The 27,194-nt window shown below is 48.6% G+C and overlaps 2 protein-coding genes across 3 annotated transcripts in view; one reads left to right on the top strand and one right to left on the bottom strand.

Annotated features, from left to right (window-relative positions):
• Positions 1-2,021, bottom strand: part of LOC144951965 (uncharacterized) — a 53,284-nt gene extending 51,263 nt beyond the window's left edge. The window contains exon 1 of the mRNA XM_078882337.1: positions 1,883-2,021. Within this exon, the coding sequence (XP_078738463.1) occupies positions 1,883-1,928 (46 nt within the window). The 5' untranslated portion in view covers positions 1,929-2,021. The remainder of the gene's footprint in view (positions 1-1,882) is intronic.
• Positions 1,454-24,118, top strand: LOC144951964 (putative methyltransferase-like protein 25). Of its 2 annotated transcripts, XM_078882336.1 has the most exons (13): positions 1,454-1,552; positions 1,852-2,134; positions 6,667-6,783; positions 8,577-8,692; positions 10,087-10,386; positions 11,747-11,900; positions 12,362-12,459; positions 15,193-15,222; positions 17,533-17,606; positions 19,388-19,481; positions 19,956-20,030; positions 20,540-20,611; positions 23,710-24,118. In XM_078882336.1, exons 1-13 carry the CDS (start codon positions 1,454-1,456, stop codon positions 23,824-23,826), a joined length of 1,629 nt encoding a protein of 542 aa, XP_078738462.1. In that variant the 3' UTR covers positions 23,827-24,118. The 2 variants fall into 2 exon arrangements, with proteins under 2 accessions (XP_078738462.1, XP_078738461.1); XM_078882335.1 differs by lacking the exons at positions 1,454-1,552; positions 15,193-15,222 and having other exon boundaries at positions 1,563-2,134; positions 23,710-24,115.
• Positions 24,119-27,194: the final 3,076 nt, after the last annotated feature.

The raw sequence follows: 27,194 nt of genomic DNA, 5'->3' as shown, positions 1-27,194 counted from the left end.
CTGGTACGCAGGAGGTCGTGGATGCAGTCCCGACCCTGACACCTGCTGATAATTTGGAGTTTGCGTGTTTCTCTCCCCATGGTCACGTGGATTTTTTTCTCTCTCCGCATTTAGAATCAACGTGCATTTGTAATATTTGGCTGCTATAAATTTCCACATGAAGGTAAGCCACTTCATTGCGCTATCATTTGTGAGAATCAGGCCGCTTCTAAAAACGAGCTATACAGCTCAGTGGTGTCTCACTTGTTAAAATAAAAAAAAAACTTTCAGGTTTAAACTGGCTTTGTCGGGTGGCGGTGGGCCAATGACAAATTTACCTGGTGAAATAACAAACACAGTAGAACCTCAGAGTTCGAACGCACCAGAACTCGAACAAATCAGTGTTCAAACGATATTTCCGAACATTTTTTGCCCCGGAAACCGAATGAAATTCGGAGGTCGAACGGGCAATCGCCACTTGAAAGAAGCCGTACGGCTGAGACGCGTATGGCCAGCGTGCATGACGCTTGCCCAGACAAAGGTTTTACCTCCTCCACCTCACCACCTTCCACTCAAGCCATCAACTCTCCTTATTATAGGTAAAGTGAAGTTCAATGTTCATTTATTTCATTAATCCATATATTTATTCATTTATTACATTTATTGTGTTTCTTGTTTTTTTTGTATAATTTTATGCATGTAATTACTGTAAACTTCGTGTAAAAATGCTTTATAATGAGAGATTTCTTGTGTCTGGAACCAAATGCTGTCATTTACATTAATTCTTATGGGGAAAATTAATTCGGTGTTCGAACAAATCGGTGTTCGAATGGCCTTCTGGAACGAATTGAGTTCGATCTCCGGGGTACCACTGTACTGTAATAAAAAGATGTGCCTACCAATTTTTGTCAGTAGGGGGCGATGTTGCTTCTGCTGCTGGGCTATCCCAGTCGATTCAGCCTCAAGTGAGAACCTGGTGTAGCGGTGTGCAGTAAACATCGCCACTTGGGGAGACAAAGGCGGCCGGGCGTGGTGCTGGCCACCCACCCCCTCGTGTACCGTGCCAGCCTTCATAGGTGCTCGCTAACAGCACTTGCCCCTACAGCCTGTTAAGGCTACACGGGGGATCTTTGTCTGCCGGGAAAGGTCCTGGCAATGATTATTCAACATCGCCTTGCCAGGCACGCTGAGGAGAGGCTTGCGGAGCCCCAATGGTGTCATCACCTGATGACGGCTGCTTGTGTTGCGATCTATTATCTGTCTACGTGGCTTTACCGAAAGAACCAAAGAGTACGGATTCCTGCAGTCACGAATTAAGCTTCAAATCAAGATTAGTTAAATGCCGCTAAGAAAGAAAGTTGTATCGATTCTCCCTTAACCGGCAAGCGTCCATTCCACCGCCGCGGTCAATCCAAAGGGGAATCGAATCGACGTTACAACTTTACCATTTACCGACTCCACCGCAAAAAACACGATGGGAGGAATCGATTGCCGCGAATCGATAACCGGTAATCAATCGCAAGAATCGATTCCCCGTCAACGCCCCCCCCCTCCGACCCGCCATTGCGAGTCGGTGGCTCTGAGGTAAAATTTAAACATTTTATTACTTTAAACTCGCGACATCAAACACAAAGATTCTCCCATCCCCACCCAGAATAGGGAGGGGCAAAGTGTTAGCGGTAGCGAGTAGCAGCACACACGAAGTGCCGACATTGCGGGTGGCTAACACCACACCCGGCCGTCTTTGTCTCTCCCCACAGCTGATGTTGACACACACACGAGACACCAGGCACTCATTCGAGTCCAAATCTAACTGCGACACACAGCACCAGTTAGTACGATAACTGCGCCACAGACACCCACCACACACAGCACATCACGCGCCGAGCCATGCCCGACTTACTGGCGGAGAAGGCGGAGGCCGCGTGGCGCTTCGTCCGCGCCTCCATGTTCGTGCTGGGGGAGAGTTCGGCGCGCTTCTACGCCGACGCGACGTGGAGCCGCGTCGTGACAGGGGGGCACGACGGGGAGACGTCTCCCGCCCGAGTTCTCGGGGCCCTGCTGGGTGACGTCACGTCACGTGAGGCGGTCACCCGCCAATCGCGGCCGTTCGACGACGACCACGCAGCCGCCGGTTCAAATCCAACCGCCGCCGGTGAGTTTTAATATTTTTTATTTATTAAAAAAAAAGTATTAATTGATCGGTAAGGGTTGAGCACAACAACAAAAACTGCAGACGTGTGTTTCGTCGTTGAAATTTTTACGCGTGTGGGTTTGAGTTTAAGTGGAGGCGTTAACTACATTTGCTGTAAGGTATTTAAATGTAACCTGTCATCTACACTATGGGAACCTCATTTGCCAGTAAAAATATGATAATTGGTTCTTTACCCTTCTATCTGGCAACAAAACTGACACCTTTTTACAAGGAGTCATGTTTGAATAGACCGCAATACCTGCAGTCATAAAACAAACAAAAGAACATAACTCTGATAATGTGCACTGTCCTTGAAGTTGATTGGTCCACACCCGAGACAGCTTTCCTTAGAGCCTAGTCTCACATGGGTTGGACCAGATGACGCCAAAAGGCGCACAACTCAACGACAATGCACCATCAGAGTATGAGAGCTCGGGGCAAGCATCTACACTATGGGAACCTCATTTGCCAGTAAAAATATGATAATTGGTTCTTTACCCTTCTATCTGGCAACAAAACTGACACCTTTTTACAAGGAGTCATGTTTGAATAGACCGCAATACCTGCAGTCATAAAACAAACAAAAGAACATAACTCTGATAATGTGCACTGTCCTTGAAGTTGATTGGTCCACACCCGAGACAGCTTTCCTTAGAGCCTAGTCTCACATGGGTTGGACCAGATGACGCCAAAAGGCGCACAACTCAACGACAATGCACCATCAGAGTATGAGAGCTCGGGGCAAGCATCTACACTATGGGAACCTCATTTGCCAGTAAAAATATGATAATTGGTTCTTTACCCTTCTATCTGGCAACAAAACTGACACCTTTTTACAAGGAGTCATGTTTGAATAGACCGCAATACCTGCAGTCATAAAACAAACAAAAGAACATAACTCTGATAATGTGCACTGTCCTTGAAGTTGATTGGTCCACACCCGAGACAGCTTTCCTTAGAGCCTAGTCTCACATGGGTTGGACCAGATGACGCCAAAAGGCGCACAACTCAACGACAATGCACCATCAGAGTATGAGAGCTCGGGGCAAGCATCTACACTATGGGAACCTCATTTGCCAGTAAAAATATGATAATTGGTTCTTTACCCTTCTATCTGGCAAGGGTAAAGAACCAATTATCATATTTTTACTGGCAAATGAGGTTCCCATAGTGTAGATGCTTGCCCCGAGCTCTCATACTCTGATGGTGCATTGTCGTTGAGTTGTGCGCCTTTTGGCGTCATCTGGTCCAACCCATGTGAGACTAGGCTCTAAGGAAAGCTGTCTCGGGTGTGGACCAATCAACTTCAAGGACAGTGCACATTATCAGAGTTATGTTCTTTTGTTTGTTTTATGACTGCAGGTATTGCGGTCTATTCAAACATGACTCCTTGTAAAAAGGTGTCAGTTTTGTTGCCAGATAGAAGGGTAAAGAACCAATTATCATATTTTTACTGGCAAATGAGGTTCCCATAGTGTAGATGCTTGCCCCGAGCTCTCATACTCTGATGGTGCATTGTCGTTGAGTTGTGCGCCTTTTGGCGTCATCTGGTCCAACCCATGTGAGACTAGGCTCTAAGGAAAGCTGTCTCGGGTGTGGACCAATCAACTTCAAGGACAGTGCACATTATCAGAGTTATGTTCTTTTGTTTGTTTTATGACTGCAGGTATTGCGGTCTATTCAAACATGACTCCTTGTAAAAAGGTGTCAGTTTTGTTGCCAGATAGAAGGGTAAAGAACCAATTATCGTAACCTGTCATGTCACGTGACGCGGCCACACACCACAACGCGTTCAAATCCAACCACCGGTTCGTGAATAAAAACTAAATATTATTGTTTAAAATGTATTCATTTCTCTGTGGGTTTAAAAAACAATGCAGATAAATGTTTCATTTTTGATTAAAAGTTCACTCATATGGGTTGAGTTTAATTGAACGTGTTGGCTACATTTATGGTACGGTATTTAAATGTGCGCTGGTGCGTCACGTCAGCAAATTTATTTATTTATTATTTGTCCTGGGGGTTGTTTTGGGGCCGTCCATAAATGACGTCACGCACCGAGGGGGGGGGGGGGTCAGACATTTGTGACGATGTGTGACGAGGGGGGGAGGGGGGGTTTGATAAATGTAACGTTACATCAAAATGCGCAACTTTAAATAAATATTAATTGAGTATACAGTAATTGTCAAAACAACACTCATTTTCGTTATTAACTATTTGGTTATTTAAATTTACTAAGGTCACCTTTTATTTATTCTTTGAAGGAGCATTTTGCTTCTCCATGGGTGAATGGAGAAGCATACATTTTGTGAATTGTTTGAATGATTGTTATTTAACATTATGATTCTACCAGAGTTTTTCATTCTCTAAAATGAATATATGATTGGTATAATTACACTCTCCATTTAGCTTCGTTCTACTACAAAGTTTCAAGTCTTTTTTTTATAGTTATAATTACTTTTAATATTTTCTAATTATATGAGAATTTCAATATAATATTCTGAACATCTGCAGTTTTAGACGTTGAATATTTTCAAGTGAATTTTATGCTAAATTTCAGCTTTCCAACGCCTACTTTTTAATAAATGTTTTCTCCTACAACATCAGAGTGCAGCGCCACATTAAATACGCACTACAATGACAATAGTTTTAGTTTAAAGTAATTTGAAGCATCTTCTTGGTTCTTTCGGTAAAGTCTTTAAATTTTCAAAATGGAAAAATGGTTTTGGGGGGGAGGCAGAGCTTTGTGACGTCATATTTGTGGGGGGGTCTCACTTTTTGTGACGCCGTGTGACGAGGGGGGGAGGGGGTTTAAAAAATCGGCCAAAATCGCGTGACGTCATTTATGGACGGCCCCTTATAATAAACACAAAACAACTGATTATTTGAGGTTTCGTTTTAATTTCACGCGTGTGGTTTGCGTTTTCATTTTAGATGTTAAACACATTCCTGCGGAGGGAGCTGGTAGGTACGTTGGGTTGCTCGGTCAATGGCCAGGGTCAACGGCGGCGTGGTGTATTCCGCAAATATGCCCGACTGTGAGGGCGGGCACAAGCCGGCGTGAGTCAGCAGGCACACTGCGTGACGTCAGCAGGCACACTGCGTGACGTCAGCAGGCGCACTGCGTGACGCTGCTGCATGCGGGTGACATCACAGATGTGACGTCACCGCTCACTTGCCGTGCAAAATATATCCATTATTGCACCCTCTTTCCCCCCAAAATACAAAAGTCTATTTTTATACTTTTTGCATTGTGTACAGTCTGGAAGTTACCCACATGCCAAATTTAAAGTTTGTTGCATGTTGGGAAGTACGCTAAACATTTCGAACAGACACACATTCAGAAATTTCCCTTTTATATATTCTCTTTAATATGTCAACTCCATTTTCTGGTCGCTATTGATTTACGCGCGACCGCATCATGTGACCCGTCCAAAAGTGGCAGCCATGACGAGTCAAGTATTTTTTTTATTACGTAATAACTTGTTTGCGAACATCTTGTATTTATACAGCTCTTTATACAGCTCTTTTAAGCCAAGGCGCTTTACACGAGTGGTACAATTAGTGGAGCTAAAAGTGATACGGCGAATAGGGATGGGGGGGGGGGTATGGGGAGAGGGAGGTTTAGTGGGTACGGGAAGTACGGGGGTACCTAGGGATGGAGGGAAGGATGGGCCAGGGAGAATAGGTTGTGTGGGTTTCGAGGGCAAGCGCGGAAACTCGACAAGGAAGGATGTGCTTCTTGCTTCATGCGGAGGGGAAGTCTGTTTCAGGGCAAGATGGGAAAAGGAGCGGAAACGGTGGATTGTGCACGAGGAGAGGGGGGAACGGTGAGGAGAGATTGAGAGTGGAGCGAGTGGGAGGGGGCATGAAACAAGACGAAGGATGATTTAAATTCCGCCCTTGTGAGTGACATTTATTCCGAAACATCATTAGGATCTACAAAATGCATCTAGATCAGAATCGGAGTATATATTTATACCGGAGGAATTCGATTAGATGTAAAGCTCTTTTTCACAGATGTCCAGCAGAGGCACGGGGTACGAACGTTACAGAAATAAACACGACACAAACACAATTGGAGTGCAAAACACTTAAATACACAAATGAAACTAAACAATGATTTATCTTACCAGGTAAAGCCCACTGAGGTATTATTTTTCAGAAGCGACCTGGCCACAAATGATGGCTTAACAAAGTGGCTTATCACGTCGAAATTTACAACAGCAAAATATTCTAAATAATTTCAATGCGGAGCGGGTGGGCGGTCTGGCGTGGATCGTTACATCGCAGGGAGGAGGCCTTCATCCAGCAGTGGAATGACCATGGCTGATGGTGGTGGTGGTGGAGAAGGCTTGGGGTTGCCTTCAGCAGTGGATTGACCATGGCTGATGATGGTGGTGGTGGTGGTGGAGAAGGCTTGAGAAGGCCTTCATCCAGCAGTGGATTGACCATGGCTGATGACGACGTACGTGTTGTGTGTGTGCTCACAGGTGCCACGTTCACGAGCGGCGGGAGGCTGACGGAGGTGGGTGTGTTTGTGAGGGAGGTGGAGAGGTACACGCTGGATGGCCTCGGGCTGTGCACTTCACTCAAGCCCAGCATTCAAGGTGGACGATTGCGTTTACACTCACAGACACAAAGATTTAACACGTAAGCGTTCGCGACCAATATTATCCATAATAGAGGCTTTTCGGGTTAGATCGCGTAAATATGCAATGTGTCGTTAAACCCGCCACGGCCATTTGATAAGGTTTGTCACCTAAACAAAACATGCCAATTCATTACTAGTTCAGCACACCCGTAATAGCAATACAGGGGCTCATCTACTTATGAACGAATTTGGTTCCAGAGGTCTGTTCGTAAGTCGATTTGTGCGTGAGTACAACTTAACTCCTGACGATTCCAAGCACGTTGTACGGCATGTGGACTAAACACGGGGGAATGGCTTTAAAAGTTATATAATTTCCTGTAGGTGTAGATGCCACCGGTTATTCACGTTCTGCAGATGTAGATGCCACCAACGCCATCTATTGCGCGGCGGTTGAACTTACGACTGTCGGTCCGAACAGGCAACTGGACATACGGACAGGATTGTTCGTAGCTCTGAAAGTTCATGAGTCGAATGTTCGTAAGTAGAGGAGTCCCTGTAATTCCACGTATATAGCGGCTTTTCATCAAGGATCTCAAAGCGCTGTACAGGACACAGCAGCAGCAGACACTCAGCATAAAAATATTTTTATTATAAATACATCTTAAGAATCCATTTACTAAATGAACTCACTGTTTAACAAGCGGAAGCGTGTATAAATACGTGTTAGGATGCATACAAAAAAATGATTTTCAGAGCGATCCCTCTGATACTGTTCGGTTTTTTGGTTTTTTCGGTAACACAAGTGTGTGTTGCGCCCGAAACGTCTTTTAATTAATTTAAAATTTTTACCTACGTGACTTTACCGAACAAACCAAAGAGTATGAATCCTTGCAGTCACGAACACTTCAAATCTAGGATTCCTCTGATGTCTCGTGGAAGAGCGTTCCATAGCCTGGGGGCTACGCGGAGAAACATCTCGGTCACTCGCAGAGCGAAGACGCCTCGACCTGGGGATGCAGAGAGAAGATCTGCACCCCCCACATCTTATGTATCATGAGGGGGACATATTGGTGCGGCTTGTCAATGATGTAGGCTGGGGCATCAAGATGGTCCACCGCTTTGTTGAGTTAATAATAAAATATTTAAAAATACTTTTTTTCAGACACGCTTTAATGAAATGTACTGTCCGAGCTGCCCCTCCCCCTGCCCCCTTCCCCCATCGCCCCTCCCCTCCTTCCACATCCTCCGCCCCTCGGCGTGGCTCCCCGAGGCTTGCCGTGACGTCAGGGACCACGTGGTGATTTACAGCAACGTGAGTTGAACGTCGACAATTAGAGCCGTAAACGTGGACAGTTAGAGCCGTAAAAAAAATTGTTTAAAAATATATATTTTTCATTGTCAATGATATAATATAGTATTGTCATCAGTATGACATACCTATACCAAGTTTGCAGTCGATAGCACATTGGGAAGTGGGTAAAATTTGAGTTAGAAGATTTTTTGAGGATACGACAACAGACGGAGTGAGTTAAATAAAAGCGTGTTAAAGAGGAATTCAAACTGGATTCTATGTGAGACTGGAAGCCAATGCAGGGAAAGCCAACACGGGCGTAATACGATGTGACGGTGTTCTGGTTAACAACCTATAGCAGCCGCATTATAACCGCGCTGAACGTGTCCACCTCCACAGATGGCGCTGCTGATACTCGCTACTAACAGCACTTTCCTTGACAGTCTGTTAAGGCTCTACGGTTGGCGGAGTGTGGTGGTGGGGGGAGGTCGATCTTCATGTCTTTGCGTCTGCTGCAGATTTGGCTCCCGCACTGGACCTCAGGAACTGCATCATGAGTCCCAAGAAATGCCACGAGGTGCAGACGATGGCGGGGGCCGTGGCGAGCCTCGCCCAGAGCTGCGGACTCCACCAGGTGAGAGCTACGGGACACCATTTCTTTGTTGATGTAATGTGAGGATATATCCGGGTCGTTGACGGATCACAACTCGTCACGATGATTGGCTCTGCTGGTCCTGGTCCATAGCCAATGGGGGGAAGCCTAGGGGCGTGGCCCTGACGTAATGTCAAGGTGACAGCTGTAAGTAGAGGATTGGTTCTGCTGGCTTTGGCCACAGCCAATGGGGAGACGAGTCAGGGGCGTGGTCCCGGGAGCCTACGGTGGAGTCTGGAAGATTCCATAGAGGCTAACCAGGATTGGTGGAAAGGTACCACGTGACCCGGGTATTAAATAGGGTTGGAGACGAACAACACGTGGTCAGAACTGGAACGAACGAAGGGAAGAGGCCACGCGAGAGCGGGGGTCCAGGCTGCCACGTGGCTGCGCGCGTCTCTCTCTCTCTATCCCTCTCACGCTGTCTCTCTCACGCTGTCTCTCTCACGCTGTCTCTCTCACGCTGTCTCTCTCACGCTGTCTCTCTCACGCTGTCTCTCTCACGCTGTCTCTCTCACGCTGTCTCTCTCACGCTGTCTCTCTCACGCTGTCTCTCTCACGCTGTCTCTCTCACGCTGTCTCTCTCACGCTGTCTCTCTCACGCTGTCTGTCTGCAGCGTGAAGGAGAGTTGTAATGAAAGACGAATAAAGACCGGATTCCAGAAGTCGCTTCAACGACCTTTATTACATTAACAATGGTCAGCCACGGCGGAGGTATTAGTCCTGCCGTGTTTCAGATCTGCCTTGTGCTCGCGAATACGGTCCGACACATGCCGTTTCGTTTCCTCGATGTAACAATCAGCATCGCCAGTTTCTTCAGCCTCCTACCCTCCACTCCCGCTCACTTCCCAGACCCGGCATTGTGTTGTACTCGGGCTCGGGTTGCAGCTTGCACTTCGCCACTCCCCCTACCCCACACCCCCACCCTCTCTATCTCTCCTCCCTGGCTCCCCCCCCCCCCTTACGTGTATATAGCCTCGTGTCACAAGCAGCCTCCTTTTGCCCATTTCAGCAATTTGTTTCTTGCTGTGGTTGTTTCAACCTGATGACGGGTACTTGTGTTTCGCCCGAAACGTCGTGATTTAATTTATTTTATTTTATACCTACGTGACTTTACCGAAAGAACCAAAGAGTATGGATTATTGCAGTCACGAAAACTTCAGATCTAAATTGTGGCCATGTTTGCTTCTGGGAAAAAAGAGCTGAATAAAGCCAACCCCTGCCTTTACCTGATGAAATAACTAAGTTTGAGTAGTTTTATTAAAGAGCCGCATGCAACTCGGGAGACGCCAGTGTGGCCCCCTGCGGCCTGTGGTTTTAACCCACGCTCCGTTCCGCACGTGCGCACGTGCGCACGTCCTCGTCCGTGTCCCCAGGTGGTGGAACTGGGCTCGGGCAAGTCGTACCTGGGCTCGGAGCTGGCCTGGCGCTACTCGTTCCGCGTCGCCGGCCTGGACTCGAGTCCCACGGTGACGCGGGGAGCCGAGCGGCGGGAGGGGAGGCTGCTGGACAGACGGCGCGGAAGGGGAGGGGGCGGAGGCCGGGCGGCGGGGAGGCCGGGCGAGACGTCAGCCGTGCCGCGGAGTGCACGCCCCGGCGAGGCGGGTGGTCACTCGACGGTGAACGCTCACGTGACCCCCGGCACCGACCTCCAGGCGGTGCTGGCCGACTCCGGGGTGAGCCGACGAGAGCGTGGGGTCCCACAGTGGCGATATGTTAACTACCACGCCTGGGCGTGTGGATGTACCTTGAACTTCTTTCGCACCGCCATACGGAGCCAACCCTGCTCATCGGAGGTTCGGGGGAAGGACAATAAACTAAGCGCAAAAAGCAGTTCTAAAGAAACTCGATGATGATTTACAACTGCAGAATAGCTCCGGGTGGCTTCCTAGTATCGGAAGAAAGAGCGTTCAAGATGGCCGCAGAAGCGCATCTGAAAGCGCGCGATGCGGAGACTGTCTTTGTTGGATGGCCATAGCCAAAACCCGCTGTGAGGATGGTACGGAGGACGGCGTGGGTTCAATCCCGACGCTGACACCTGTTGTATATTTGAAGTTTGCGGTGTCTCTCTCTCTCCTTGTGGTCATGTGAATTTTTCTCCGGGTCCTCTGGTTTTTCCCCTCCGCGTCCTCCGGTTTATCCCCTCCGCATTTAGAATCAGCATCGCGCGTTTAGAGCATTTAGGTGTGGGGAGCTCCTCCGGCAGGCAAGGCTGCGTTGGCTGGGTCATGTAGCCCGCATGTCCAGCCACCGCATGCCTAAACAGCTTTTGTTCGGCCGGATCGAGGGGGCTAAACGGGCGCGGCACGGGCTAGAGAAGAGATGGAGTGATGTGGTACAGGAGCACATGGAGCTGAGTGGACTTGTCGATGACTGGTACCAGCGGTGTCAAGATCGGCCTCTGTGGAGGAGGCTCGTGAAGGACGCTACTGGGCAGTTGGAGGCAGTCACCCTCCAACAACAGCGGAGGGCGGAGGAGCGACGCTCACAACAACGAGTGGAGCGCCGGGTGGCTAAAACACAGCAAGTTGGCACAGTAGGGGGCACAGGTGGTGCATCAGCCAGTCATCTCAGTCAGTCAACCCGTGGCACCTGGGTCTGCCCCGTGACCTCCTGCCAGCGGGCGTTAGACACTTCACGTGGCCTCAAGGTGCACATAGCCTGGCACAAGCGTCGTGGTGACGTCACCGCCACTTAGTGGCGAATGGCGGTTGTTGTTGGAGCGTTAGTGTAGTGGTTAACGCCCTGCGCTACAAACTTGGCGACCCGAGTTCGATTCCCGCTCATGGCCACCAACACCAGTGACGATTATCGGAACCGGTCCTGGACCTCCCCCAAGTCGACTCAGCCTCAAAATTAGTACCTGGTGCGGTGTGCAGTAAACATCGCCACTGGGCGAGACAAAGACCGCCAGGTGTGGTGCTGGCCACCCACCTCCTTGTGTGCCGTGCCAGCCTTCATCGGTGCTCGCTAACAGCACTTGCCCCCAACAGTCTGTGAAGGCTACATGGGGGACCTTCGCCTTTGTTCTTGTAGGTGTGCGTGAGTGAGGGCGTGCTGCTGGCCGGCCTGCACGCGTGTGGTGACCTCTCCTCCACCGCTGTTCGTCTCTTCTGCTCCTCTCCGCATGCCCGCGCCCTCTGCCTCGTCAGCTGCTGCTACCACCGCCTCACAGAGCAAGGAGACGCGGGTACGCACGCACCGCGTAGGCACGCACGCATACGCATATGTCAGCATGCGCACACACATGCGGTCGCACAAACACGTACATAGGCACGCACACACGCGTGCGTACGCACACACACAGAGCGAGGGGGACACGTACACATATGCACACACACATACACGTGCTTATGTACACACACACGCGTACGTACACAAACACAGCGAGGGGACCCACGTACTTACGCACACATGCCCGTATGCACACACACACACACCTGTACGCGCACACACAAAGGCCACAAGGACACACATACAGCGCAGGGACACATAGACCAAACAATCTGTTAACAGTTACACGAGGGATCTTCATTTGTATTGTTTTGCTCTGTGTATTATATTACCGGTAATCTGTAGATTCACATGTTCTGTCAGTGTGCCGAAGCACGGTTGAAAGTGACGCTTCATTGTTTTTTTTCGTTTCTGCAGGTGAGAATCTGTCCTCCTTGCCAGGATTTCCTATGAGCCAGAAGCTGTCCTCGATGCAGTGCATGCTGGGAAGGAATGCCCGCATGACGGCATGTCTGGTAAGGGCAGCACCGACTTCTCTCTCTTTATTATTTGGTTCTTTCGGTTAAGTCACGTCTAAAGATAAAATAATAAATTAAATTAAATAATAGAATACGACGTTTCGATTGCAACACAAGCAATCATCATCAGGTATAATGAAATAGCGACATAAAATCTAACCAGAAAACTATAGACAGACATATTAGCAGACAGATATCACCAAGATACATAGAGAGAGCAACAACTATGTATCTTGGTGATATCTGTCTGCTAATATGTCTGTCTATAGTTTTCTGGTTAGATTTTATGTCGCTATTTCATTATACCTGATGATGATTGCTTGTGTTGCAATCGAAACGTCGTATTCTATTATTTAATTTAATTTATTATTTTATCTTTAGACGTGACTTAACCGAAAGAACCAAATAATAATTCCTGCAGTCACGAAAGTTCTAAAATTAAGATTGAACCACTTCTACGGGGAAGTTTTAAACTTATCTTCTTTTTTCCCTCTCTCTCTGACTACTTGTTCTCTCTGCCTGTGTCCTCTCTTTGGAATGTTCACACTTAAATTCTAACTTAGCAATCTTTGAAATACGTAATCAACCAGGCTATACGTTAATTGTGTGTTGACCGACCCTCTGTGTTGTATTACATTACATTTCGATATTTTACTAGGTTATTTAATTTTAGTGTGTCCTTCTCCTGATTTTCAGGCTTGCTTGCCGTGTCATCGCACTTGCAGCACCACGTTTTGTTGTCCACTCATTGATATGCTAATTTTTTCTCTAACCCCCCTCCCTCTCTCTGCGTCCGCCCTCCTCTGTCTATTTAAGGCCACCCCACAGAGACGATCACCTCTCTCTGTTACCTGTGTTGCTCTCTCTATGTATCTTGGTGATATCTGTCTGCTAATATGTCTGTCTATAGTTTTCTGGTTAGATTTTATGTCGCTATTTCATTATACCTGATGATGATTGCTTGTGTTGCAATCGAAACGTCGTATTCTATTATTTAATTTAATTTATTATTTTATCTTTAGACGTGACTTAACCGAAAGAACCAAATAATAATTCCTGCAGTCACGAAAGTTATAAAATTAAGATTCTCTCTCTTTGTCTCTCTCTCACTGCCTCTGAGCAGCATGGCCATTATGAACCCTTTCACAGAGACATCCAGTCCCAGGGCTCAAACTGAGCATGGTGGCTATGAGATGTTAATTACCTCGCCTGGTATACAGGAGGTCGTGGGTTCCATCCCGACCCTGACGTCTGCTGCTGCTGTATATTTGGAGTTTGCGTGTCTCTCTCGCATTATCATCACGGTGGCTAGGAGATGTTAACTACCTCGCCTGGTACACAGGAGGTCGTGGGTTCGATCCCGACCCTGACGCCTGCTGTGTATTTGGAGTTTGCGTGTCTCTCTCTCTCACTCTTCGTGATCGCGTGGATTTTTCTCCGGGTTCTCCGGTTTTTTCCCCCCACATTTAGAATCAATGTCACACGTTTAGAGTGTCTGGCTGCTATACATTGCCACGTGATGATGATGGTAAGCCACTTCGTTGAGCTATCATTTGTGGCCAGGTCACTTCTGAGAAAGAGCCACACAGCTTGGTGGGGATTGGTGAGCGGGAATCGAACCAGGGTTGCCAGGTTCGTAGCGAGGTTCTACCGCTCCCCACTACACATATGCGTAAAAAATATCTATTTGACCAGGTGATCTGGCCACCAATGATAGCTCAACGAAGTGGATAATCATGATGTGGACATTTATAGCAGTAGCCAAATACTCTAAATGCACGTCGATTCTAAATGTGGAGGGAAAAAGCGGAGGACCCGGAGAAAAATCCACGCGATCACAGAGAGAGAGACACGCGCAGACTCCAAATATACAACAGGCGTCGGGCTCGGGATCTAGCCCATGACCTCCTGTATATGGCCAAGTCACTTCTGATACATGTGTAGTGTGCTCCTCGTCGCTGTGTGTGTGTGTAGCACACACACGAGGACATGAGGTAGTGGCAGGAGGCACCTTCTCTCTATTTCTGTTACACCAACTCCGGCCTCCCTTCTCAGCCACGTTGCCGTACAGCCCGGCCCAGACACGACCCTGACCGCGTTGCACCGACGGCGTCGACCGAGACAGCCAACAACTGTTCGGCCGCGTAATTATCGGGCGAAGGCGGCAGCGGACGAAGGCGGCGAAGACGACAGCGACGACGAGACGAGTCCACTCCCAGAACCGGCAGCCTGGAGCTCTCACTCTCCGCTGCTTTTATTCTACTCGGCGCGGCCTGGTTCCGCCCTGGCTCCGCCCTGGCCACGCCTCCCTTCTCGAACCCACGAGCGAGTTCTAGGGGCCTCCCGATGAGGTCTTCCGTGACGCTTGCCCCAGTTCCTCCGCCCTGCCGGCACTCACAGCCGTGTACGCGCTCGGCGGCGTGAGTGCGCTGACTGCCCACCGCAGTTGCCGCTGCTGGACAGCAGTCGGCGCTGTGTCACTACAGCAACAGCCGCCATTCGCCACTAAGTAGCGGTGACGTCACCACAACGCTTGTGCCAGGCCGTGTGCACCCTGAGGCCACGTGAAGTGTGGCGAAAGCCCGCCGGCAGGAGGTCACGGGGCAGACCCAGGTGCCACGGGTCGACTGACTAAGATGTGTCACTACACATACACACGTACCTACACACGAGTGAATGTTGCTCCCACGCCCATCTAATTGAACGTTCTCCCCCCCGTGTCTCCCGCAGTCTCGGGAACGAGCGAGGCATGGCAAAGGGGTGAGTGTGCGAGCGCCTCTCCCAACGTGGCTCACGCGCGTGGGAAGCTGCCACCCACAGTGGGCGGCGGTAGGGGCGGTGGTGGTGGTGGCGGTGGTGGTGGTGGTGGTGGTGGCGTTGGTGGTGGTGGCGGTGGCGGTGGTGGCGGTGGAGGCGGTGGTGGTGGAGGCAGTGCTGGTGGTGGTGGCGGTGGTGGTGGCGGTTGTGGTGGCGGTGGTGGTGGTGGTGGCGGTGGTGGTGGTGGTGGTGGAGGCGGTGGTGGTGGAGGCGGTGCTGGTGGTGGTGGCGGTGGTGGTGGCGGCGGTGGTGGTGGTGGTGGCGGTGGTGGTGGTGGTGGAGGCGGTGGTGGTGGTGGCGGTGGTGGTGGCGGTGGTGGTGGTGGAGGCGGTGGTGGTGGAGGCGGTGCTGGTGGTGGTGGCGGTGGTGGTGGTGGAGGCGGTGGTGGTGGTGGAGGCGGTGGTGGTGGTGGTGGTGGCGGTGGTGGTGGTGGTGGTGGAGGCGGTGGTGGTGGAGGCGGTGCTGGTGGTGGTGGCGGTGGTGGTGGTGGAGGCGGTGGTGGTGGTGGCGGTGGTGGTGGCGGTGTAACGGTCGACAGCGCGATTGGTTCATCGGAAAGTTTTTTTGTTTGTGGTTAGATCGCAGTACCGTTGTCACATCGTAACGCACGCGGTGTTTACACAACGCAAATCGCGATCGAAGTGAAATGGTTAGTCAACATCTGATAAGCTGAATTTGCATGCAATCAAACGGTATTGTGGGGTTACTCTCCCGACACACAACCCAGCGTGCGGCAAAGTCGTCGCCAGCTGGCACGTTCTGTTGACGTGGCAAACCCTCACTCTGCTCGGCCGTGTCGGGTGGCAGTGGGTTTGACGACGCAACGTTTGTATTCACGCGATCTCTAACCCAAACAAAAACACCTTCTTTATAAATACGGTCGTGTCCTCCTATAACGCGACCGGGGTCGTAGTAGTTGCCTTCCTGAAGAACACCACATCATGGAAAAAGCACGTTATAATAAATAATATATAATGTAGGGTAAAGCAGAGTCCGTGATGATGGCGTGAGGTGCGTAACGCAGGGCCTGAACAAAGGCCGAGGTGCGTGGTGTAGTAGCGTCTCGAAGAATCATCCAGCAGCATCCCACAATGCCTTGCGTGATAATGATGATTATGCTACACTATACACGACACTACTATACACTGTACTATTCACTACAACTGTGGTTCTTAACCGGGGGGGGGGGGGGGGTGCGAGACATGGCCAGATCTTTTTTAGAAGGTAAATCATTGAAAACACAAATTAAGCGACGGGAAACGTTAAGATACAACTTACTTCGTTTCATCAAACTGTCCCCCGTCTGTTTAGTAACATTATACAAACATGTTGGTAGAAAAAATAATATAATAATAGATCACGACGTTTCGAACGTGACTTTACCGAAAGAACCAAAGAGTGTGGATTCCTGCAGTCACGAAAGCTTCAAATCAAGATTGCATACTAATGGCTCGTGTTGTCTGAAACCATCTGAATGCGTAGAGAACTGCAGAGCTTTGGGGTCTTTGTTTTTACGCCGGATCGCCGCTCGGCTGCTGCTGCCCCTTGCCGCTTGGGGAGTCTGTCCAGCAGTGGATAGATCAAGCCTTGCATTGTACTGCGTGTCACCGTTGTGTGTGTGTGTGTGTCAGTGCGTTGTGTGTGTGTGTGTGTCAGTGCATTGTACTGCGTGTCACCGTTGTGTGTGTGTGTGTCAGTGCGTTGTGTGTGTGTGTGTCAGTGCGTTTGTGTGTGTGTGTCAGTGCGTTGTGTGTGTGTGTGTCAGTGCGTTGTGTGTGTGTGTGTCAGTGCGTTTGTGTGTGTGTCAGTGCGTTTGTGTGTGTGTGTCAGTGCGTTGTGTGTGTGTGTGTCAGTGCGTTTGTGTGTGTCAGTGCGTTGTGTGTGTGTGTCAGTGCGTTGTGTGTGTGTGTGTGTCAGTGCGTTTGTGTGTGTGTGTGGTGTGGACGGTGGAGAGCGGTAGCGTAGCGATTAGCGCGCTGCGCTACGAACCCCGGCGACCCGAGTTCCATTCTCGCTCACGGCCAACATCGGTGACGATTATCTGAACCGGTCCTAGATCGACTCGGCCTCAAATGAGTACCTGGTGCGGTGTGCAAACATCGCCATTGGGGAGACAAAGGCGGCCGGGCGTGGTGTTGGCCACCCACCCCCTGGTGCGCCGTGCCAGCCTTTATAGGTGGTACTCTCGAACAACACTTGCTCCAACAGTCTGTTAAGGCTATACGGGGGATCTTTGTCTTTGTCTGTATTAAGCTCCCTACAGATTCGCTGTTTTTCTGGGCCGTGCTGCAAGTACTCATCCGAGACCATTACGACTCCGGCTCCAGGTATTGAACGTGAGATGCGGCTCAATGGTTGTGCACGGCTGTCTCCTTCTCCGGCGCAGCTACAGGGTGTGCGGGTTCGAGCCCCTGACGCTGGCTGTCTTGTCCCTTTCTGGGTGGGATCTGGAAACTCTGCACGTGAAGAAATCGCCCGCTAGGTGTCTCCCTCTGTCTCTTAGATTGGTGGAAATATTTACCAAAAGAGCTTAACACAAAGCCAAAGGGACGACAAAGATCCCCCTCCCCGTATAGCCTTAACAGGCTGTTGGGGCAAGTGCTGTTAGCGTAGCGGGAACCTATGATAGGCACGGAACACAAGGGGTGGTTAACCAGCCCAAAAACAAAGATCCCCCGTATAGCCTTAACATTCTGTTGGGGCAAGTGCTGTACGCGAGTAACAGCTATGAAGGCCGGCACGGCAGCACCACGGCCGGCCACCTTTGTCTCCCCAGTGTGGCGATGTTTACTCCGCACTGTGCCAGGTACCCGTTTTAGGCTGAGTCGACCTAGGGCAGGCCCAAGACCGGTTCAGATAATTGTCACCGGTGTTATTGGCCGTGAGCGGGAATCGAACTCGGGTCGCCGGGTTCGTAGCGCAGCGCGCTAACCGCTACACTACCACTTACACATTCACACACTGTGAACACAATTATCACCCGCCTTGATCTACCCACTGCTGGATGAAGGCCTACCCCTAGGCACCACCACCTCTCAGATCCTACAATTTCGTTGCTCCGTCTACCCGGTGGACTTCCTCTATCACGTAGGGCTGGCAATACCACAGCGGTATCACGTAAGGCTGGCAATAACAGTATCATATAGGGCAGGCTGGCAATACCACGGATGTTAACTACCTCGCCTGATACACAGGAGGTCGACCCTGATGCCTGTTGTATATTTGGAGTTTGCGTGTTCTCCCTGTGGTCGTGTGGATTTTTTTCTGGGTCCTCCGGTTTTTCCCTCCACATTTAGAATCATGCATTGAGAGTATTTGGCTGCTGTACATTTCCACTTGATGATGAGCCACTTCGTTGAGCTATGATTTGTGATGGGCAGGTCACTTCTGAAAAAGAGCTTTCTAGCGCAGTGGGCCTCACCTGGTCACATAAAAAATAGTTTATAGTTTTAATATCACGTAGGGCTGGCAATGGCACAGCGATATCGTACAGTGGTACCCCGGAGATCGAACTTAATTCGTTCCAGAAGGCCATTCGAACACCGATTTGTTTGAACACCGAATTAATTTCCCCCATAAGAATTAATGTGAATGACATTAATTGGTTCCAGACACAAGAAATATCTCATTATGAAGCATTTTTACACGAAGTTTACAGTCATTACATGCATCAAATCATACAAAAAAACAAGAAACACAATAAATAAATGGAATTAATGAATAAATATATGGAATAAATTAAATAAATGAACATTGAACTTCACTTTACCTGTAGTAAGGAGAATTGATGGCTTGAGTGGAAGGTGGTGAGGTGGAGGAGGCGGTGGTAAAACCTTTGTCTGGGCAAGCGTCATGCACGCTGGCCATACGCGTCTCAGCCGTACAGGTTCTTTCAAGTCGCAATTGCCCGTTCGACCTCCGAATTTCGTTCGGTTTCCGGAGCAAAAAATGTTCGAAAATATCGTTCGAACACCGATTTGTTTGAGTTCTGGTGCGTTCGATCTCCGAGGTTCTACTGTATTTGCCAGGAAATACTCCACATCTCATTACTCGCCATGATCTGAGCACCGTTGTTCGGTGTTTTGTTTTTGTTGTTGTTGTTTCTCAGCGACGAGCACGTGGGAAAGGTGTTCTCGAAGAGCCGGAGCTTTGTCGATTACTGCCGAAGAGTCCTGGAGAAGATGGGGCTTGATCACGCCAAGGTGAAACTCTCCGATGCTTTGTCCCCCCGCGTACCTGTTAACCGTGTGGCATCTTGCAAAGATTAACGCCGCTGCAGTTTTCTGGAGGTTAACCCCACCGTAGGTTAACGCCTCTGTGTGTTAAAAGACAAATAAATCTCGCAGAGCAATTGCAAACCCTTCGTTAGAGAACGGAGGGTTTCCACGTGTCTGTGTGTGCGTGTCTGTGTGTGCGTGTCTGTGTGTGCGTGTCTGTGTGTGCGTGTCTGTGTATGTGTCGGTATATCTGTGTGCGTGTCTCTGTGCCCGTGTCTCCGTGTACGTCATCGGAACAGGAAAGGGTTAAGTGCAGAATTTAATTGAATGTGATTTTGGTGTGCAGAGATTTGTGACAGGGCTGAAGCCATCTTTCGATGCAGTCCTGATCTATGTCTGTAGTTTCACGCCACCATAGATGCTCCGTGATTCTTTGCTCGTGTGTGTGTTACTATACAGCTCACAGATTCTGAAATCCAGAGCTACCATGACCGTTACATCGACAGAAAGGTCGAACTTGAAGCTTTCAATCAGGTAAACTACTTATTTTACAAGTGACATTCTGTATTCTGATCTCTCTCTCCTTCAAAATCAGCTCAAGCCTCCGGTCTCTGTGTGCGTGTCTCTGTCTGCGTGTTCGTGTCTCTGTGTGCGTGTCCGTGTCTCTGTGTGCGTGTCTCTGTGTGTGTGTCCGTATCTCTGTGTGTGTTTCTGTGTGTGTTTATCTCTGTGTGTGTGTGTCTGTGTGTGTGTGTGTCTCTGTGGGTGTATCTCTCGGTCATCTCGGTCAGTCGACCCGTGGCACCTGGGTCTGCCCCGTGACCTCCTGCCAGCGGGCGTTCGACACTTCACGTGGCCTCAAGGTGCACATGGCCTGGCACAAGCGTCGTGGTGACGTCACCGCCACTTAGTGGCGAATGGCGGTTGTTGTTGTTGTATCTCTGTGTGCGTGATTCTGTGTGCGTGATTCTGTGTGCGTGTCTCTGTGTTCGTGTCTCTGTGTCCATGTCTCTGTCTGCGTGTTTCTGTCTCCGTGCATCCAGATGAAAGCTGCCCTCGCTCCCTGTGTGGAAGCTCTCATTTTAACGGATCGGTTGTGCTATCTACAAGAACAGGTAAACACATTCAACTCTTTTTTTGTTAATTTAATAACACAAGCTAAGAAAATGTATCCATAATAGAGGTTTTTATTATGGATACACATCTACGCCTCTGTATAAGGAACGAAACAGGAAGACTTCTCCACAAATATGGCCGTCGCCTGATGAAGCTGGTTGTAATTACTGGCGAAACGTCGTACTCAGATTGTAAATGTTGTGGCTTGGCTCTCCAACACACCGGTTAGTGCTGTACTAGTATACTACACTATACACTACACTATACACTACACTATACACACTACTATACACTACACTATACACTAAACTATACACTACACTATACACTACACTATACACTACACTATACACTACACTATACACTACACTATACTTACACTACACTATACACTACACTATACACTACACTATACACTACTATACACTACACTATACACTAAACTATACACTACACTACACTATACACTACTATACACTACACTATACACTACTATACACTACACTATACACTACACTATACACTACACTATACTTACACTACACTATACACTACACTATACACTACACTATACACTACTATACACTATACCATACACTATACTATACTATACACTACACTATACACTATACTATGCACTACACTATACACTACACTATACACTACACTATACACTACACTATACACTACACTATACACTACTATACACTACACTATACACTACACTATACACTACTATACACTACACTATACACTACTATACACTACACTATACACTACTATACACTACACTATACACTAAACTATACACTACACTATACACTACACTATACACTACACTATACACTACACTATACTTACACTACACTATACACTACACTATACACTACACTATACACTACTATACACTACACTATACACTAAACTATACACTACACTACACTATACACTACTATACACTACACTATACACTACTATACACTACACTATACACTACACTATACACTACACTATACTTACACTACACTATACACTACACTATACACTACACTATACACTACTATACACTATACCATACACTATACTATACTATACACTACACTATACACTATACTATGCACTACACTATACACTACACTATACACTACACTATACACTACTATACACTACACTATACACTACACTATACACTACACTATACACTACTATACACTACACTATACACTACTATACACTACACTATACACTACTATACACTACACTATACACTACACTATACACTACACACTACACTATACACTACTATACACTACACTATACACTACTATACACTATACACTACACTATACACTACTATACACTACACTATACACTACACTATACACTACACACTACACTATACACTACTATACACTACACTATACACTACACTATACACTACACTATACACTACACTATACACTACACTATACACTACACTACACTATACACTACTACACACTACACTACTATACACTACACTATACACTACACTATACACTACACTATACACTACACTATACACTACACTATACACTACACACTAGTGCTGTACTAGTGACGAATTGGCCACGTTCTGTTTACGTGACAACCCTTACTAGTTGGCTGTGTCGGGTGGTGGCGGTTTTACGACACATTTATTTATGCAATCTAACCCAAATAACCTCTTATGGATGATATTGGTCACGAAAGCCTCCCACGTGTTAAGAAAATGTAGTCGATTCAGAACGAATACTGAACGATCGTCGACCAACAGATGATGATGGGCGTGCTCAGTGGCAACAATATAAACACTTTACCAGCAGAGCCACAGGCAATCTGACATCAAAACTCCGCCCCACTGTTTGTAGAGATATTGCAAGGGCTGTACTGTAGGGGCGATCGCGCGGATTTTGGATGTAACCGGAGCACACATATTCGTTGTTCGGTTTCAGCATGTGACCTGTCGTGAACATTTCCAAGAACAGCAATGCATCACTGTTATTAGATGATTAATTTTGGGCTGAAGGGAAAATCCCCGGGTTGTTAGCTCGTGTCAAAATCTCGATTTGAAGCTTTCGTGACTGCAGGAATCCATACTGTCTGATTCTGTCGGTAAAGTGTCAAAATCTCAGCGCGCCCGGTTAATCCGCAAGTCGGAAAATTAAAATAAATCACGACGTTTCGATTGCAACACAAGCGATCATCGTCGCCGGTGTTGCAATTGAAACGTCGTGATTTATTCTTATTTTATACCTCCGTGACTTTTACCGAAAGGTAGCAGAGAGTTTCGTGTCAAAATCTCAGCGCGCCCGGTGAATCCGCAAGTCGGATGAACCGCGCATGCCGACAACCAAGGGTCTAGCGTGTAGAGCAGTGGTTCTTCACCTTCACCGTAACCTCAGGCTCAGTCGTACAATGTGTTTTTGTAGAATGTTAATAAACAGACCAGGGGGGTTGATGAGACGAAGTAAGTTGTGACTTCACATGCCCTACGACTTAATTTGTGTTTCGGTGATTTAGCTTCTAAAAAAAACCTGGACACGTTTCGCAACCCCCCCATGAAGGGCACCTCGCATCTCCAGTGGATGCAGCGTGCACCCCAGGTTAAGAACCACTGGTGTAGTGTATAGTGTAGTGTATAGTGAAGTGTGTAGTGTGTGGTGTAGTGTATAGTGTAGTGTAGTGTGTGGTGTAGTGTATAGTGTAGTGTATAGTGTAGTGTATAGTATAGTGTAGTGTGTAGTGTATAGTGTAGTATAGTGTAGCGTGTAGTGTATAGTGTAGTGGAAAGTGTAGTGTATAGTAGTGTCTAGTGTAGTGTGTAGTGTAGTGTATAATGTAGCATCGTGTAGTGTATAGTAATGTGTAGTGTAGTGTATAGTGTAATGTAGTGTATAGTGTAATGTAGTGTATAGTGTAGTGTATAGTGTAATGTAGTGTATAGTGTAGTGTATAGTGTAATGTAGTGTATAGTGTAGTGTATAGTGTAGTGTATAGTGTAGTGTATAGTGTAGTGTGTGGTAGATAGGGGGAGCGGTCGTGCCCGCCCGTGACGTCGATCCTCAACGTTGAACAGGGGGTTGCCCACGCGGGCATCGTGCGGCTGTTCCACCCCATGGTGTCCCCCCGGTGCTTCGCTCTCGTCGCAAGCAAGACGGCCGAACCCGACATCCTCGCCTCCTCGTCGCCCTGAGACAACATCATCATCATCACCACCCTGCCATCATCGCCCTCGTCACCACCATCATCACCAGCATCATCATCACTACCACCATGGTCACCACCGTCATCACCATCTTCACTATTACGGGCACCTCCACGAAGCGTCTCACTGCTGCCACTCACTGTGATGATCGAGGGGGACCCCCCCCCACCCCCGACGCTGGCAGATGGCCCTGTGGGGCACAAGGACAGCTTTCAAAATCACTCGTTCACTCGCCTACCAGCTCACTCACCCACCCACCCACTCACCCACTCACTCACCCACCCATTCACTCGCCTACCTGCTCACTCACCCACCCACCCACCCACTCGCCTACCAGCTCACTCACCCACCCACCCACTCACCCACTCACTCACCCACCCATTCACTCGCCTACCTGCTCACTCACCCACCCACCCACCCACCCACTCGCCTACCAGCTCACTCACCCACCCACCCACTCACCCGTCCAAGTCACTCAGCTACTCGCTCATCCATCTAGCCACTCATCCACTCACCCACCTACTCACTCACATACCCACCCAACTACTCACCCACTTTCCCACCCACCCACCCATTCACTCACCTACTTGCTCACCCACCCATCCACTCACCCACCCACTCACCCATCCAATTCACTCACCTACTCACTCACCCATCTAGTCACTCATCTACTCACTGGCCCACCTACTCACTCACATACCCACCCAACTACTCACCCACTCTCCCACCCACCCAGTCACTCACCTACTCGCTCATCCACCCACCCACCTAATCACCCACTCTCCCACCCACCCACTCACCCACCCACTCACCCATCCAATTCACTCACCTACTCGCTCACCCATCTAGCCACTCATCTACTCACCCACATACTCACATACCCACCCAACTACTCACCCACTCTCCCACCCACCCAGTCACTCACCTACTCGCTCATCCACCCACTCACCCACCTACTCACTCACCTACCCAACCACCCACCTACTTGCTCACCTACCCACCCACCTAATACCCACCCACTCACCCACCCACCCACTCACCCACCCACTCACCCACCCACTCACCTGCTTCCCCATCCACTCACCCACCCACTTACTCACCCACCTACTCACCCACCCACCTACTCACCTACCCACTCACCCGACACTGAGAACAATAGTTATGAAGTTATCTCCGTGTCTACGTTACAGTTCTGTGTAGAATTCTTAATTTCGTAATTTTAAACTACTGCTTAAAGAATAAATATAATATTAATCTTTTTTTAACCTACTTTGTTTTCCTTTTGTGCTGGAAATCCCAGAGTGCATCTGCGTCCGCCACCCCATCCCACCCACCACCCCTACAACTGTCCACCCACCCAGCAGTGATCCGTGTGGTGGGGTAAAGTGTGGGTAATCCCACCGCGTGGTGAAGTATGGCCGCAACGGTGACTAGGAGATGTTACCTACCTCGCCTGGTATACAGGAGGTCGTGGGTTGGATCCCGACCCTGACATCTGCTGTGTATTTGGAGTTTGCGTCTCTCTTTATCATCATCATGGTGGCTAGGAGATGTTATCTACCTCGCCTGGTATACAGGAGGTCGTGGGTTGGATCCCGACCCTGACACCTGCTGTATATTTGGGGTTTGCGTCTTTCTTTATCATCATCATGGTGGCTAGGAGATGTTAACTACCTCGCCTGGTATACAGGAGGTCGTGGGGGTCGATCCCTACCCTGATGCCTGCTGTATATTTGGAGTCTGCGTCTCTCTCTCCCCAGGGTCGTGTGGATTTTTCCCCGGGTCCTCCGGTATTTTCCTCCACATTTTGAATAAACATCACCACGCGTTTAGAGTGTTTGGCTGCTGCTATTAATGTCCACGTGATAAGCCACTTCGCTGAGCTATCATTTGTGACCAGGTCACTTCCGATAACGAGCTACCAGAGGTGTGGACTCGAGTCATGTGACTTGGACTCGAGTCAGACTCGAGTCATGAATTTGATGACTTGCGACTCGACTTGGACTTGCATAACAATGACTTTGTCCCACCTCTGCGAGCTACACAGCTCAACGCGGCTTTACTCGGTAAATAAAATCGTTTATTTCCGGCTCACATAGAGACCCACGGACTCGCGTAGATACCCAAAGTGCTCGCCACAAATGGACCACAATGCCTTGCTGACCTCATCAAGGAGCACAAAGCGTCGTCGCGCGGAACTCCGGTCATCCTCACAAAGCGGCTTTTGACGAACCTTCGAACAAAGACGGTGTTCACCGCATCGCGCGCTTTGAAATGCGCTTCTGCGGCCGTCTGGAACGCTCTTCCGATATACGAGGAAGCCGCTGGGAGCAGTGCTGCACTCTCAAATCATCATCTAGATTCACAAACGAATTTCTTTAGAACTGTTGTGTTATAATAGGGTTTTCCCCTTTTTTCTGGCAACAAAACTGAAACCTTGTTACGAAGTATAATGTCTGCATTAACCACAATACTTGCAGTCAAAATGCAAACAAAAAACACACTATGATAATATATGCATTGTCCTTGGTGTGGACCAATCGTCCCTTATATTATCATAGTGTGTGTTTTTTTTGCATTTTGACTGCAAGCATTGTGGTGAATGCAGACATGAATCCTCGTAAAAAGGTTTCAGTTTTGTTGCCAGAAAAAAGGGGGAAAACCCCCTATTATTATATTTTGGTACTGGCAAAGGAGGTCTAATGAAACTGTTGTGTTTAGTTTGTTATATCCCCTCCCCACTGCACCTTCGACTGGCGCGGTTGGCTACGTGCGGTGGTGCGAAATAAGTTCAACGTACGAACGTCCCGACGCAAAGACTCGCGTGATGGCACGTCGGCTCATGCCCTAAAGACTTGCGCAGACAGAGTCGTGGTGAAACCCGTTTCTCAGGTGTCGCCAGTTACCGGGTCTTCGTCACGGCCGACCATGACTCACACGGGAGAATTTGGTTATTTTTGCAAATTACACGTTTGGGTTCATTCCAGCTCCCAAGATTCGAAATATCAGCGTCACTTCCACGCAAGGCGAGAGAAAGAGAGACACGCAAACTCCATATGCACCGCAGGCGTCAGGGTCAGGGTCGAACCCACGACTAGTTGAGGATAAGCCCACTCCGTTGAGCTGTCGTTTGCAATGACCAGGTCGCTTCTGAAAGGAAGCTGCATCGCTCAGTGGGGCCTTACCTGGTAAAATAAAACTAAAAATTATTTAAAAAGTTTAATCGGCCTCTCTAACCCTCCCAATGCTTTACTGCTGTACTATACTTTTTTTATTTTACCGGCTTAAGGGCCACTCAGCTATGTAACTCTTTTTCAGAAGCGGCCTGGCCACAACTGAAAGCTCAACAAAGTGGC

The sequence above is a fragment of the Lampetra fluviatilis genome, chromosome 64 (assembly GCF_964198595.1).
Source record: "Lampetra fluviatilis chromosome 64, kcLamFluv1.1, whole genome shotgun sequence".
NCBI classification, from domain to species: Eukaryota; Metazoa; Chordata; class Hyperoartia; order Petromyzontiformes; family Petromyzontidae; genus Lampetra; species Lampetra fluviatilis.
Note: the sequence above shows the minus strand (reverse complement) of the source record. Positions and strands in the feature narration are given on the sequence as shown.